General features: G+C 40.2%; 1 protein-coding gene across 2 annotated transcripts in view; it reads right to left on the bottom strand.

The window, feature by feature from the left end:
* Positions 1-3,795: 3,795 nt before the first annotated feature.
* LOC119651722 (anoctamin-8) overlaps positions 3,796-12,199 on the bottom strand; it is a 131,405-nt gene continuing 123,001 nt past the window's right edge. For both annotated transcript variants that reach the window (XM_038055444.1, XM_038055445.1), the window contains one exon: positions 3,796-10,936. In XM_038055444.1, coding sequence (XP_037911372.1) covers positions 10,820-10,936 — 117 coding nt within the window. In that variant the 3' untranslated portion in view covers positions 3,796-10,819. The remainder of the gene's footprint in view (positions 10,937-12,199) is intronic.

The raw sequence follows: 12,199 nt of genomic DNA, 5'->3' as shown, positions 1-12,199 counted from the left end.
CTGTGCTGCACTGAAAGAACAATTCAACCTTAGCGGAATAGAAAAAGCGAGAGAGGTACACAGGCCGCAATCACTAGCTTGCTGGTTGATCCAGGGATTAAACTGATAACCACGCGGAAGGTGAAGAGAGGCTGGGTCGTGTGCCGAATTGGGGAGCAAATATTTCTCAAGAGATATTTCAGATGCCTCGATTTCGGTCACTTTACAGCAGCATGTACTAGTAAGCACGATAGGTCGAGAAAGTACAGGAAGTGTGGAGATGAGGGTCATCTTATCAAAGACTGCACTGGAGATCCGTGATGCATGTTGTTCAAAAGGAAAAAGAGAGTGGACGACCGGCACGTTGCAGGTGGTGGCAGGTGCTCGACATACAGGAGGGAGTTGAATCGTGAGGTTAAATGAGGTTGATAAAAATTAATCTCAACCACTACGGGGCAGCTCAAGACTTACTGTCGCAAACCATTCGAGAGTCAGATGTGGACATGGCGGAAATCTATGAAGCTTACCGAAATTATAGTAGTGCTACGTGGGTGAAAGGCTTCTCTGAAAATGCTGTGATATGGGGATGTGAACGGCAAGCAATTCAAGAGACAATGGCAGGGGGAGCCGTTTTTGTAGCGGCAGAAGTCAACGGTGTCCATATCTAGCGCAATATGAGGAGATGCTAGACGGCTAGGTGTTGGACGTTAGAGACGACAGCCCCAAAATTCGTTGCCGGCAATTTCAACGTGGAAAAACCAGGACCCCCAACTATCCTGTTGGGTGGTCCACTGGAGCTTTCGAGGAAGAACTTTCCTGGCATCGATAGAAGGAGGTCATAGCACGAAGGGAGCGGCCCTAGGAAAAGTAAGTCAGCTATGTCAGCGAGTAAGTGAGGCATGCAACTCTACAATGCCACGACCAAAGTTCCTCCACAGAAGGAAACCAAATTACTTTTGGAACCAAGAAATTGTGCTGTTGAGAGCACACGGTTTGCGAGCGAGAAGGTTTTGCCAAAGGACCAGCGGGGAGCCAGAACACCGGCAGTCGGAAAAAGAATACTGCGATCTACGAGTAGCTTTAAGAAGCTTATATGGGAATGTAAGTGGAATTGCTACAAGCAGTTGTATATTGAGGCGCCCGTGGAGGGCTGCTTACAAGGTTGTAATGAACAAGATTCGTGGACAAAAATCACCACGAATGCCGTGCCCGCGACTTTTGTAATCCTTTTCCCCAACAGGAAGAAATTCGGCCTCAGGCAGCGGTGCAACAGGACGTCTCCACAATCCCCGGGATGACCGGGGAGGAACTACTAGAGATTTGTGGACGAATTGGGAATAATAAAGCTCCGGGATTTGATGAGATTCTGAACAAAGCCTTGAAGTTGGCTGCTAAAATCAGGCCAGCATAGTTCATAAGCACATTTGAATCGTGCATGGAGGAAAAAATGTTTCCAACCCAGTGGAAAAGGCCGAGGTTGATTCTGCTACAGAAGCCCCAAAAACCACCTAGCGCACCCTCTTTAAATTGCCCTACATGTCTTTTAGACACTATGGGGAAAATGTTGGAGATGGTAATGCCCAACAGGCTGCTTCCTTCCGTCAAGCTAGCGGGTGGTCTACCGGAGCGGCAGTATGGGTTTCGCAGGGCATGACCTACTGCCAATGTAATAGCCACAGTTGTGGATCTATCTGACTCGGGAGATATTAGCCACTAGTTAGTACTGCGCGGTGGTGACGCTGGATGTCAGGAATGCCTTTAACTCGGCCAGCTGAGGTTGGAGTAAGGGTACCCTGGTTAAACTGAGTGTCCGTGGTTACTTAGCTCGGATAATCGAAGGAAGGTACGAAGGAATATATTGTGACAGCAGGTGTTCCCGAAGGTTCTATACTGTGGTCCCTGTGTTCGACCTTCGCGTAGGAAAGGTGGCAACATTGATTGGTTTTACAGACGATCTGATGGTAGTAGTAGTTGCGAAATAGCTCCAGGATGTTGAACCGTATGGAAGTGAAATAATTCATCCCATTAAAGTTTAACTTCAAATAGTAAAACTGGACATGGCAGATGATAAGACGAAGGCGTTCCCTATTACCAATCGCAGGAAAAACAACACTGTCGAAATCCGGGTTGGTAATCACAAGGCCGTTTCCAAATCGATCATTAGATACCTGGAGGATAATGATCGATCCCTAGTTGACCTTCAAAGGGCACCTGAATTACGCGCGCGGAAAGGCAGTAAAGGCTAGCTCGTCTCTAGCGAAGATGATGCCTAATATTGGAGGGCCAAAATATAGTCACCGGCTGCTTATCGCAGGGATGGTGAAATCTATCCTGCTATTCGCGCCTCCTGTCTGGCCGTGCGCACTGGATAACCCAGTGAACCAGGGAAAGAAAAGCTCCACATATCGGCCAGTTGTGCTGAGGATATGTAGTGAATATGGAACAGTATTCGGTGAGGCAGTATGTGTTATCGCGGGGCTCCGTTGGAGCTTATAGCGAATGAGGTGCACTGTCTTCACCGGAGAAGGAGGGTAAAGCATGTTATGTTCCATTGTCTGAGATTCGCGAATGAGGGAGGAGGTTAAAGTATGCCCTCAATGCAGACTAGACACAATGCATTCTTCGAAATTATATGGTAGGAAAAAATCATTGCACGTGCTCGACTGTTTACGGTAAATGCGCAAAGTTCTGCGCTTCTAGGATAAATTTAAGGGTATTTTCTGATAATAGTAATAATTATTGGCACAACAATCCGATTGGTTCACTGTAGTAGGCAATGCAGAAGCCCCCTTAAACTAAATACAGAAAGATTCGACTCATAACATAGGCAGTGTTTCACTACACTACTCGATTTCATGACAATATCTCAGTCGCTTCCGAATAAATTGGGTGTGTCAGACAGGTAGACGGATAGACAGATTTCTTTTACACAAAGTCTTAAAGGCAAAGACATGACCTAGAATAAAGAATATTCCGCGTGTTGTGTTTTATACAAAAATAAAATCTATGCTAAATCTCGTCTCCGGATAGCTGAGTGGTTAGAGCACAAGGCTGTCGTACGGAAGGTCGCGGTTCAAATCTCGCTGGCGACAGTGGGATTTGTATCGTGATTTGACGTCGGATACCAGTCGACTCAGCTGTGAATGAGTACCTGAGTCAAATCAGGGTAATAATCTCGGGCGAGCGCAATGCTGACCACATTGCCTCCTACAGTCTACTGTAGTGTACCGTTACGGTCTTGAATGAAGTGCTCTAACACACTTCAAGGCCCTGATCCAATATGGATTGTTGTGCCAACGATTATTATTAAATCTCGTCAGAAATATATCAATAAAAAATAAAGTAATTATTCCGAAAAGTCAGGACTTCTTCTTCTTCCCTAGCCTTTCTTCCGTTCAGAAGCGGGGTCGGCAGGATTAACAATCAATTTAATTATTAATAGTTTTTAGTGGAGAATTGTCGTTTCCATGTTTCTTCTAAATACTTTTTCGATAAAAACTATCCTTTTTATTTCCAAATAATATTTTTTTTTACAATTTTTTATTTGATTTTTATCCCTTACTTACCTTTCTAAATACACTTGGAATAAGTTATATTTTACTGTATAATAATTGAATTATTTCAAAAATTACACTAATAAAATTATCTAGACACAATTTTTAATAAGCTTGACCACATTCAAAAAACAATATAAAATTCAACATTCTAAAAACGCAATTATGTATGTATTACGTCACAAACTTGTAATACCCATCATAATTATTGTTATCAATCTGTCTTAAATGGCTTATGTCGTTCAGTTTTCCTTGTTTTTTTGGAGATATTTTTTCTTTGACATATTCACTAATATTAGTAGTAGTTATAATAAAAATCACCATTGTATCGTTTCAAATCTTCTTACATACAATTCAACATGGTTTTCCCCTTATTTTAATATAATTTTATCTTTTTTTTCTTTTAGTTGTGTGTAGTTGTGGATTTTTTTAATTTTTCTTTCAGTATCATTCGTTTGATTAATAGCAGTGTTACATTTTATTACACTACACCCTATGGCCTAAGTTTCAAGGTGTTACTGCTACTCTTTTTTGATTAAAATAAATAAATATTAAAAGTGGTTGTTCTTGAATGGTTTCTAGTCTATTGTTTTCTCGCTTCACTTGGTTTTCCGACTATTTAGTACTTTAGTTCATTTAGATAGTTTGATATTTGATTTATTCTTTGCCGGTGAATATCGTAGTTGACAAGACCATAAAAGTTTCCTTTATATCATAAATAAATTGTTTTGTAGTTGGATTTGAGCAGAAGAATCTTTTTTTTTGTCTTTCGGTTTACTATTTTGGGTTTCGAATCTGTAATTGTGTTAACAATTGTAACTTGAAACTGGTTTTTGGTGTCAATTTTGAGTTTTTAAGATTTTCCCCAAAGTTTTCATTTATGGTTTATTTATAGTATTAATTTGATGGTTGTAATTGTCTTTTATTGTTTGTGTGCATATGTATCTCATATGTGCGTTGTGTTTTTGTGATGCTATTAATTCTTTGTATGGAAAGTTTTTCGTTTTATTTTATATAGTCTTCTAAATTTCAGTACGAAAATTTTATACACAGATATGGACAGGATATTTATCTTTTCTTTTTTCTTTTGGCTCGCGAATGAATTTATCGTCACATGTTGCGTTATGTATATTTTATGGACTGAACAGTTTCGTATGCGTCTTCGTAATACTTTCTTACTCCGTGAAGCTCTTTATATTTATGATATTTAATGAATTTCGTTATTATTTTAATCTAATCTAAACTAAACTATCATCACTGATTCTATCTGGGGAAAAACATTTGAAATCATGCTAAATACTAAATAACTCAACATGATCTTCCTAAACTTATCTCAAGCAATTAATGTTAAATAGAAAATATGGATTTCTGGTGGTTTATGATTCATTGTTGGTATAAGAACACTGCTTTATATTTTACTATTTCTCAGTGCGTCCTACGAATTTTATTTTACATAATTGTATATAAGTAACACTTTTATGGTACCATTTCTCAACAGAAGTCTGATTCAATAATACAATGAATCTAGAGAGGATGAACGAATTGAATGTTAGTGGATAAAAGAAAAAATATCAAATCAAACAGTTGCATTTGTACTGCCATTACTAAAACTTAAATTAAACCTAAAGAATAAAATTAAATAAAACCTTACCTAAATTCGTTGTTCCTATATTATCAATTATCAATGGGAAGTAAACGCCCACCCGTGAACAAAAATTGGCTATGGCAAGGACACCCAGAACTCAAACTAAATATGGAGGACGAGAAGGGTAGTTTTTTTTACGGTGCAGGACTTCGGAAACCCAGTACCGGCGGTTTTTGGGAGTGGACAAGCGGGCTCCCAGCCGTCGATATCCAACGACCGCAGGGCTTCAGTAGTGGGAAACTTGGCTACTTTGGCAACTAATGCTACAAGAAATGTTAGTGGAAACGAAATGAGATCTACACTGGATCCTTTTTGACAAAGCTCAAACTTGGGAGGTCACCACTGAAGCCAACTTTACCCCTAAGCAATCGAGATTCGTCGAGTGACTCGGAGAGGATCTTGGAGAGTCCCCTGAGTGACATAACCATCGATGCTGTGAAATGCGATCGTGGAAGTTGTGAGTTCTATAAAGAGAGGCGAAATATCCACCAAAATATCAGGGCTCTGTTGCGAGGTATTAATTTGTCTTATATTAGGGGGTGGTGGAGAAAAACGCCGAAGCGTCATGTGGCAACGTCACACGGAGACGCAAGTGACGCCACCTCAACGTAAGATAGGTAAGAGGCAAACCGATTAGGGATGGAATAATCCCTTGATGCCCAACAAGCAGCCAAGAAGTAAAAAGCCCCTTTCGCCAAAGAAAGCTACGTCGGCGAAAGTTCCGGGTAGTTCTTCGATTAAGGGTCCAACTGTGAGAAAAGGGGAACAGACCACAGCTCGTAAACCCGAAGAATGAACAAAGGTGGGCGGCAAAAAGTGGAGCAAGGAGAAATGTCCTACGCCGACATTCGAAACTGACAGACCTGTGTGAGCCAAATCAGGTGTACCCAAAAGGAGGATCTGTTGCGGGAACTAAACAAAGTGGATGCCTTTCGCTGCCAGGTGAGCAAGCAGACGAGAAAGCTTGGAAGCAACAAATAGTGACCGAGTGCAAAGGCCTAGGCGAGGTCACATCACCAGAGGATATCTGTGCTGCGTTAAGGGAACAATTTAACCTAGAAGACAGTGCCATTAAAAGGATGAAGAAGGCAGATCCACGATGCATGTTGTGCAACGGGAGAGCGAGAGTAGATGACCGGGAAGTTGCAGGTGGTGTTTGTGAGCGAGGAGGCTTTGCCAAAGGACAAGATGGAAGCCAGAACATTAGCAGTCGAAGAAAGAATACCGCGATTTTCGAAGTAGCCTTAAGAGGGATTACTACAAGCAGTTGTGCCTTGAAGCAAATACGAACCCGTGGGGCGCTGCTGTAATGAATAAGATTCGTGGACAAAAATCATTCCAAGTCACATGCCCGCGACTCTTGTTCAAAATAATCGCAATCCTTTTGCCAAAACAAGAAGAAGGGAGGTCCGCATCCCAGAAGTCTCTGGATTTACGGGCCTTTGCGGCTATATGTTGCAAGCTATTAGCATCGGAGCTTCTGAGGAGTGTTCTTTCCTACCTTTCTATGAAGCGGCTTGAAAAATTAACTAATTTTTCTTCTTCGTAGGGATTAAGTGACGGGTGAGATGAATCCTTAATGGAATATGGAGGCAGTCGGCTACATACTGTGGCGTTCCGTCCTCAACGAATCATCCTCTCCTTGATTTCTGACTCTAAGCGAAGAAGATCGAATTCTCGCGATCCCTTTTGTTGGTTTTATTATTTCATTCTCTGCGATGTTGACAAGCACCGTGGGCGGACATTTTTCTGCACACAGGTGAAACTAATTTCCTGAGATTGGTATGGCAATTGGTCATGCGAGTGTTTTGTGGGAGTCGAGAAAAGGAGTTGACAATTTAGGGAGAGAGAGGCAATAGTTTTTTTTTGCCCTTTTGACTTCTGAGTCTCAATTTGATTTATTTCATTTTTTTCTCTGATCGAGTTTTGATTGAGTTACGGGTTTTTTTTTTTTTAAATATATTTGCTTGAATCAAAATTTCTGGGAACGTAGGCAATCCTGAATTTAATGGAAATGAGCGAGGAGCAGTGGGTTGGACGAAAACCCATCATCAGGGGGCGCGAACGAAACACCGTTGGACTTTGGCCACCCTCGAAGACTCCGCCTATCCCCCGACAGACGGCACCCAACGGGGAACTTCTAACACGACGGCCCATATATGATGTGATGCCGGAATCACCTTCGGTGTCGTATCTAGAAGCCAAGTTAATATCTAGGCTGAGTCTGTGTGTCAAGGAGGTGCCGGACGGGGAAAAGCGCTCTTCCACGCCTAAAAACCCTACGAGGATTGATCACCCCCAGCTCCTGTTTCACTTTCGTCGCGATTATCCGCTTTAACTCTCCCAGTCAGGACGTGTGCGTTGCATAAGGTCTCCGGATAAAATATATCATATCTTGAACTTTCGGGGCTTAAGATATGACTGGTCCAAGGGATCTCTACCAATAAATAAATTCCTTCTCAGGGTCGAATCCTTAGCGTATTCGACTCTGCAAGGGAATTTTTTTCTGTTGTTGGAATACGCCTACTTACTATTTACCGGAGAAGTGGCGGACTGATAATGGAAATATCGACAAGGCAACACATACACTCAGTGCCTAGATCTGCAGGGCGCCCTCCGGGACCAAATTCGGGATCGTTTGCCAGACATTGATCCCTGAGAGCGGATCCAAAGCTGACCCAAAAAGACCAAGAACCCTTCGCGGAATTTTACAAGAACATCCGAAGTTTGCTGTCTAGACTCCAGCAATCGCCCAAGGAGGCTGAACTGTCAGAAACCCTGTGTCGTAGCTTGAGACCCGAGATCATGCGGGTAATTTTCCCTATCCATATACTTCATTATACATGCTCTATGCGACCCCAGTTTGGGGAGAGGTGTTGTAGATTTCAGTTAACGTTCATAAACTGAGTGCAGTCTACAGGAGGACGGTTCTAAGGGTGTGTTCTGCCTTCAAGACTGTCTCAGATGATGTAGCGTTCGTCATCTTGGAAATGATGCGATTGACATCTCGTCAGATTAGATGACGGGCGTATACAATGAGAAACCAATCTCTTCCTTATCGCAGACGAAATACACCGAAAGGGAGACATTTGTTAATAGATGACAAGAGCATTGGGGACGCTAGGGAAGGAGTCAGTGGACTCACAGGCGGATTCCTACCATCAAGGATCTTCCCAAGTTTTTTGTAGAGCATGGAGGATATCGTCAGTGCCTGCACAGGTTTAAGCTAGACAGTTCAACCAATTGTCCAACCTCTAATGGAGAGGACCCAGAGCTTGTATTCTTCCACTGGTTTGTAGAAGAAAGGAGGAACCTAGAGGAGTCTCTAGGAGAAGTGTGGGTACCAGAAAATGTGATGCCGAGAATGGCAATATGTGAGAAAGATTGGATTTTGATCAACTTCATGATCGCATATATCAGAACAAACTGCGAAAAGCAGAGGAAAGGAAAAAAGCGCGGTTACGTACGCCGCTTAGAGAAAAAAAGTAAAGAAGTTAGAGCGAGCTGACTCCGCCCCGTGATGTAATACCTAATGTTGGTTTTGCGGAGGTGTTTTTAGGTGGTAAAAATCTCACATTCTGGCGTGCCCAGGCAGAGCCTTTTGAAGATTTCCACCTCCTTAAAAAAAACACATACGAACAGACAGACAGTAAACCGATTTTAATAAGATTTTGTTTTTAAGAAAACCAAAAAACCTAGGGCGGTGGTCCCGACTATACATATGTAACCAATGTGAGGAAGAGGAAAAGACGAACCCGTCCTTTATGTGCCAGTGCCTGGCCTCCTCAGATTTCAAATGAACATACCGCGGTTTTCTGAAGAATCTGCGCACCCTCTATCTCGGGAAGATGTTTTCAGATTTGCAAAAGTCAGTGAATGCTCCAGGCAGGAGCCTGTTAAATAAACAATTTTAGGGGAGAGCCTTAGTGCTCGGAGCGGTGGTTCCCCATGATGTAGAGTTTCGGGTAAGCATAAATGAAGTAAAGTATTTAAAAGGTAAGGAAATCTTTGCAGATGGATGAGTACTATAAAATAAAAGTAATACAAGACTTTAATTTTAGAGATGGTGGTGAGTCTGTCCTAGCGCTGGTCCTTATTCGTCGACATTTGGTCAATTCGATTTTGAAGGTTCCTTACAAAATCAACAAATATCAATAAAAAGCACAAAAAAATTGAATATTTAGTTAAGCGAAGTACGTATTTGTAATAAATTTCTTAGCCTGATTACCCGACCTATGTTCCCCTGGCACGAATCAATCACCTTTTTATGTTACAATGGTGCAATATTTTAGACAACAACTACAGGATTCTAAGCAAAAAAATACTCTTTTGATTATGTATCTATATTAGACTTAACCAAACGAAGTAGCTTCAATCATATGAGTTTACCACTATAAGAGTAGATTAGATAGATTAACTTAAATAATCTCATTGATCAGGATGAGTTAATACCATTTGACCTACCAAGAAGGCATGAGAGTTACAGAATATTTGGTGTTATTTTCAGGCAACTAATATTATTAAAACATGAATAGAAATTGTCTGAATTAGCTCTAATAACAATCTAATTGACAATTCTAAAGATTAAAGCACTTGCGAAAAACTCAAAATTTAAGGACTTTTTTGCAGCATCAGTTGGTTTTCCAGAATTAGTTGGTCTTGGATGGTTTCATGATGTACTTTAAAATGCACCATGATTTATGACCACTTCACTGACCTGCGGTACCTACCCGTCATTAATCAAGTTCAAAGACTCTCCAAATGTTCTAATAAAGACTTTTAGGTCCAATTATTGTCATGAATACCTTGAAATTTGCATAAAAAATGTTCTAGAGTTCTGGAGCATGGGCAGAAATGTGAAGTGCTTAAAATGTTACTATACTCAAATGGTGTGCAATGACCCTTTTGAATTATAATAAGATACAAGAAGCTATAGGATAGTTTTTTGATTAAAATTGCTTGCAAAATATAAAAACATTCATAGCTAGAAGGAGAGTCTAGAAAATAAGCTCCTCTACAGAGGAATATATTAAAAATGAATTCATAATTTGATTAGTTAATTCATAAACTTATCAATTAAATTAAGGAATAATTGTATTGCCTAAAAAAAGCTACTTATTTTGCAAAACATAGGTTTCCAAAAATACAATTAATGATCTTTTTTTAATGCTTTATTCTGGGTGGAAATTTCAAGTTTTAAATAAAAAAAAATATTTAAAATATCACTGGAGACCCGTGTTTTGTATTATATACCACTTTATGAATTCTTTCAAATCATGGAAATTGAACGTTGGTATGTCTAAATCAAACGTAGGAACGAATATCTATAAACAATCAGTTACAGAAAAAAAATATCTAAAAAATCTTGAATAGGAAATTTCTATAAAAACTGACTCTACTTGATACAGCGACTTATGTACGTTTTCAAACTGCTTCAATTGTATAATAACAATAAGTAAATAAATAAATACATTTGCAACAGGCAACAATGAAAACTATGTAGTTATCTAGATCGATTTTACTCTAAAATCTGACTATGGATTTCTATCGATCTTTACTTTTCAATCTGCTAATTTTATGGTGTCTTAATTATTATCTTATTCTAATTTTAAATATAATTATTAATAGTACAGAAATTTATTTACAAGGTTCCTGAGCCATGTGAAGGTTTCGCATTTATCACATCTTCGACTTGAATTAGTTTCTCGATCGGTATTACGGATAGTTCACCTCCGGGCGGTGGGACACGTGATATAGCCTGAATAAAAAATAAAAAAATAAAATAAATCTCTATAGTTTAATCATGTTGCATTAGAAATAATTAAAGTTAGAACATCTGAAATTAACTCGTTGGTAGAAAAAAGATACCATAAAATTTTATTATAGATTAAACAATTTTGGTGCGCTTTGTGAGATATTGAGGTTAAATGGTTATGGTTTTCGGATCTGCGTTCGTAAACAAGTCAAATTCGTATCGGACGTCGGGTTGCTTTCTCAGTTTAAGTGCTTAAATCAAACATAAACAGCACGAGCAAGTACATATTTTTGGTAGCTAAATTTAAAAGTTGAGTCCTCCTTTTATGATTCCCCTTCCCCCAGTTTTTACCCTCCTTCAGGCTCTTTACTAGTCCCCCCCTATTTCACAAAAAAACTCTTCGAGAGACGCTTCTATCCCATTTTCCCCTAGTACGTCTGCTGTCTCACTGGTCTCGGACCCAATTTGGTCCTGAACCAAGAGCAGCCAGATCTTATTGTAGAGGCCCGAACATTAAATTTATTAAGGCATTATTATACCAGTATGGAGAGTACTTATTTAAATATGAGTCCTTTGATGATTTAGGTTTTATGTTCTGACCACACTCTTCCAATCGATTCTAATGTTCAATCGGGCCTTACATCTTCTATTGAAATAAAACTGTCAAGATTTGATACCAATCGATATCATTCTTCTTCTTTTTCTTCAGCCTTTGTCCCGTTCACAAGTGTGGTCGGGTCGTCGTAATCGGTTTCGCCATTTGGCTCTATCAAATGCCCGATCTGGATGTAATCGCGAGGCTTTCAAATTCCCTAACCAGCATATGAAGCTAACGTTGTTTCGCCCGCCTTCCGGTCGATGTTCAGACCAATTTTGGCAAGTGAATTCTGGTTAGCGCAAATTACCTGACCATACCATCGAAGGCGCCTCTTTCACAATTTTTCCAAGATCGGTGCAACCCCATATCGATCGCGTATATCCTTATTTGGGATGTGATCAAAACGTTTCACGCCCTTGGTCCAACGCAACATCTTCGTCTTCATTACCGCAAGACGTCGTTCATTGTCTTTTATATTCGGCCAACATTCGATTTCCCATGTGACAGTGTCCATAACTAGAACAAAGAGGAGTGGTGAGAGGGAGCTTCCTTGATGAACATCAACAGAGACTCGAAATGGTTTTGATACACCTGCACGACCAATTGAACCCAGCGCACGAGTTCTTCTGGTACTAAGTGTTGTCGTAAAGCATACCAGATGAATTCGT

This window comes from Hermetia illucens, chromosome 3, assembly GCF_905115235.1.
Source record: "Hermetia illucens chromosome 3, iHerIll2.2.curated.20191125, whole genome shotgun sequence".
NCBI lineage: Eukaryota > Metazoa > Arthropoda > Insecta > Diptera > Stratiomyidae > Hermetia > Hermetia illucens.
Note: the sequence above shows the minus strand (reverse complement) of the source record. Positions and strands in the feature narration are given on the sequence as shown.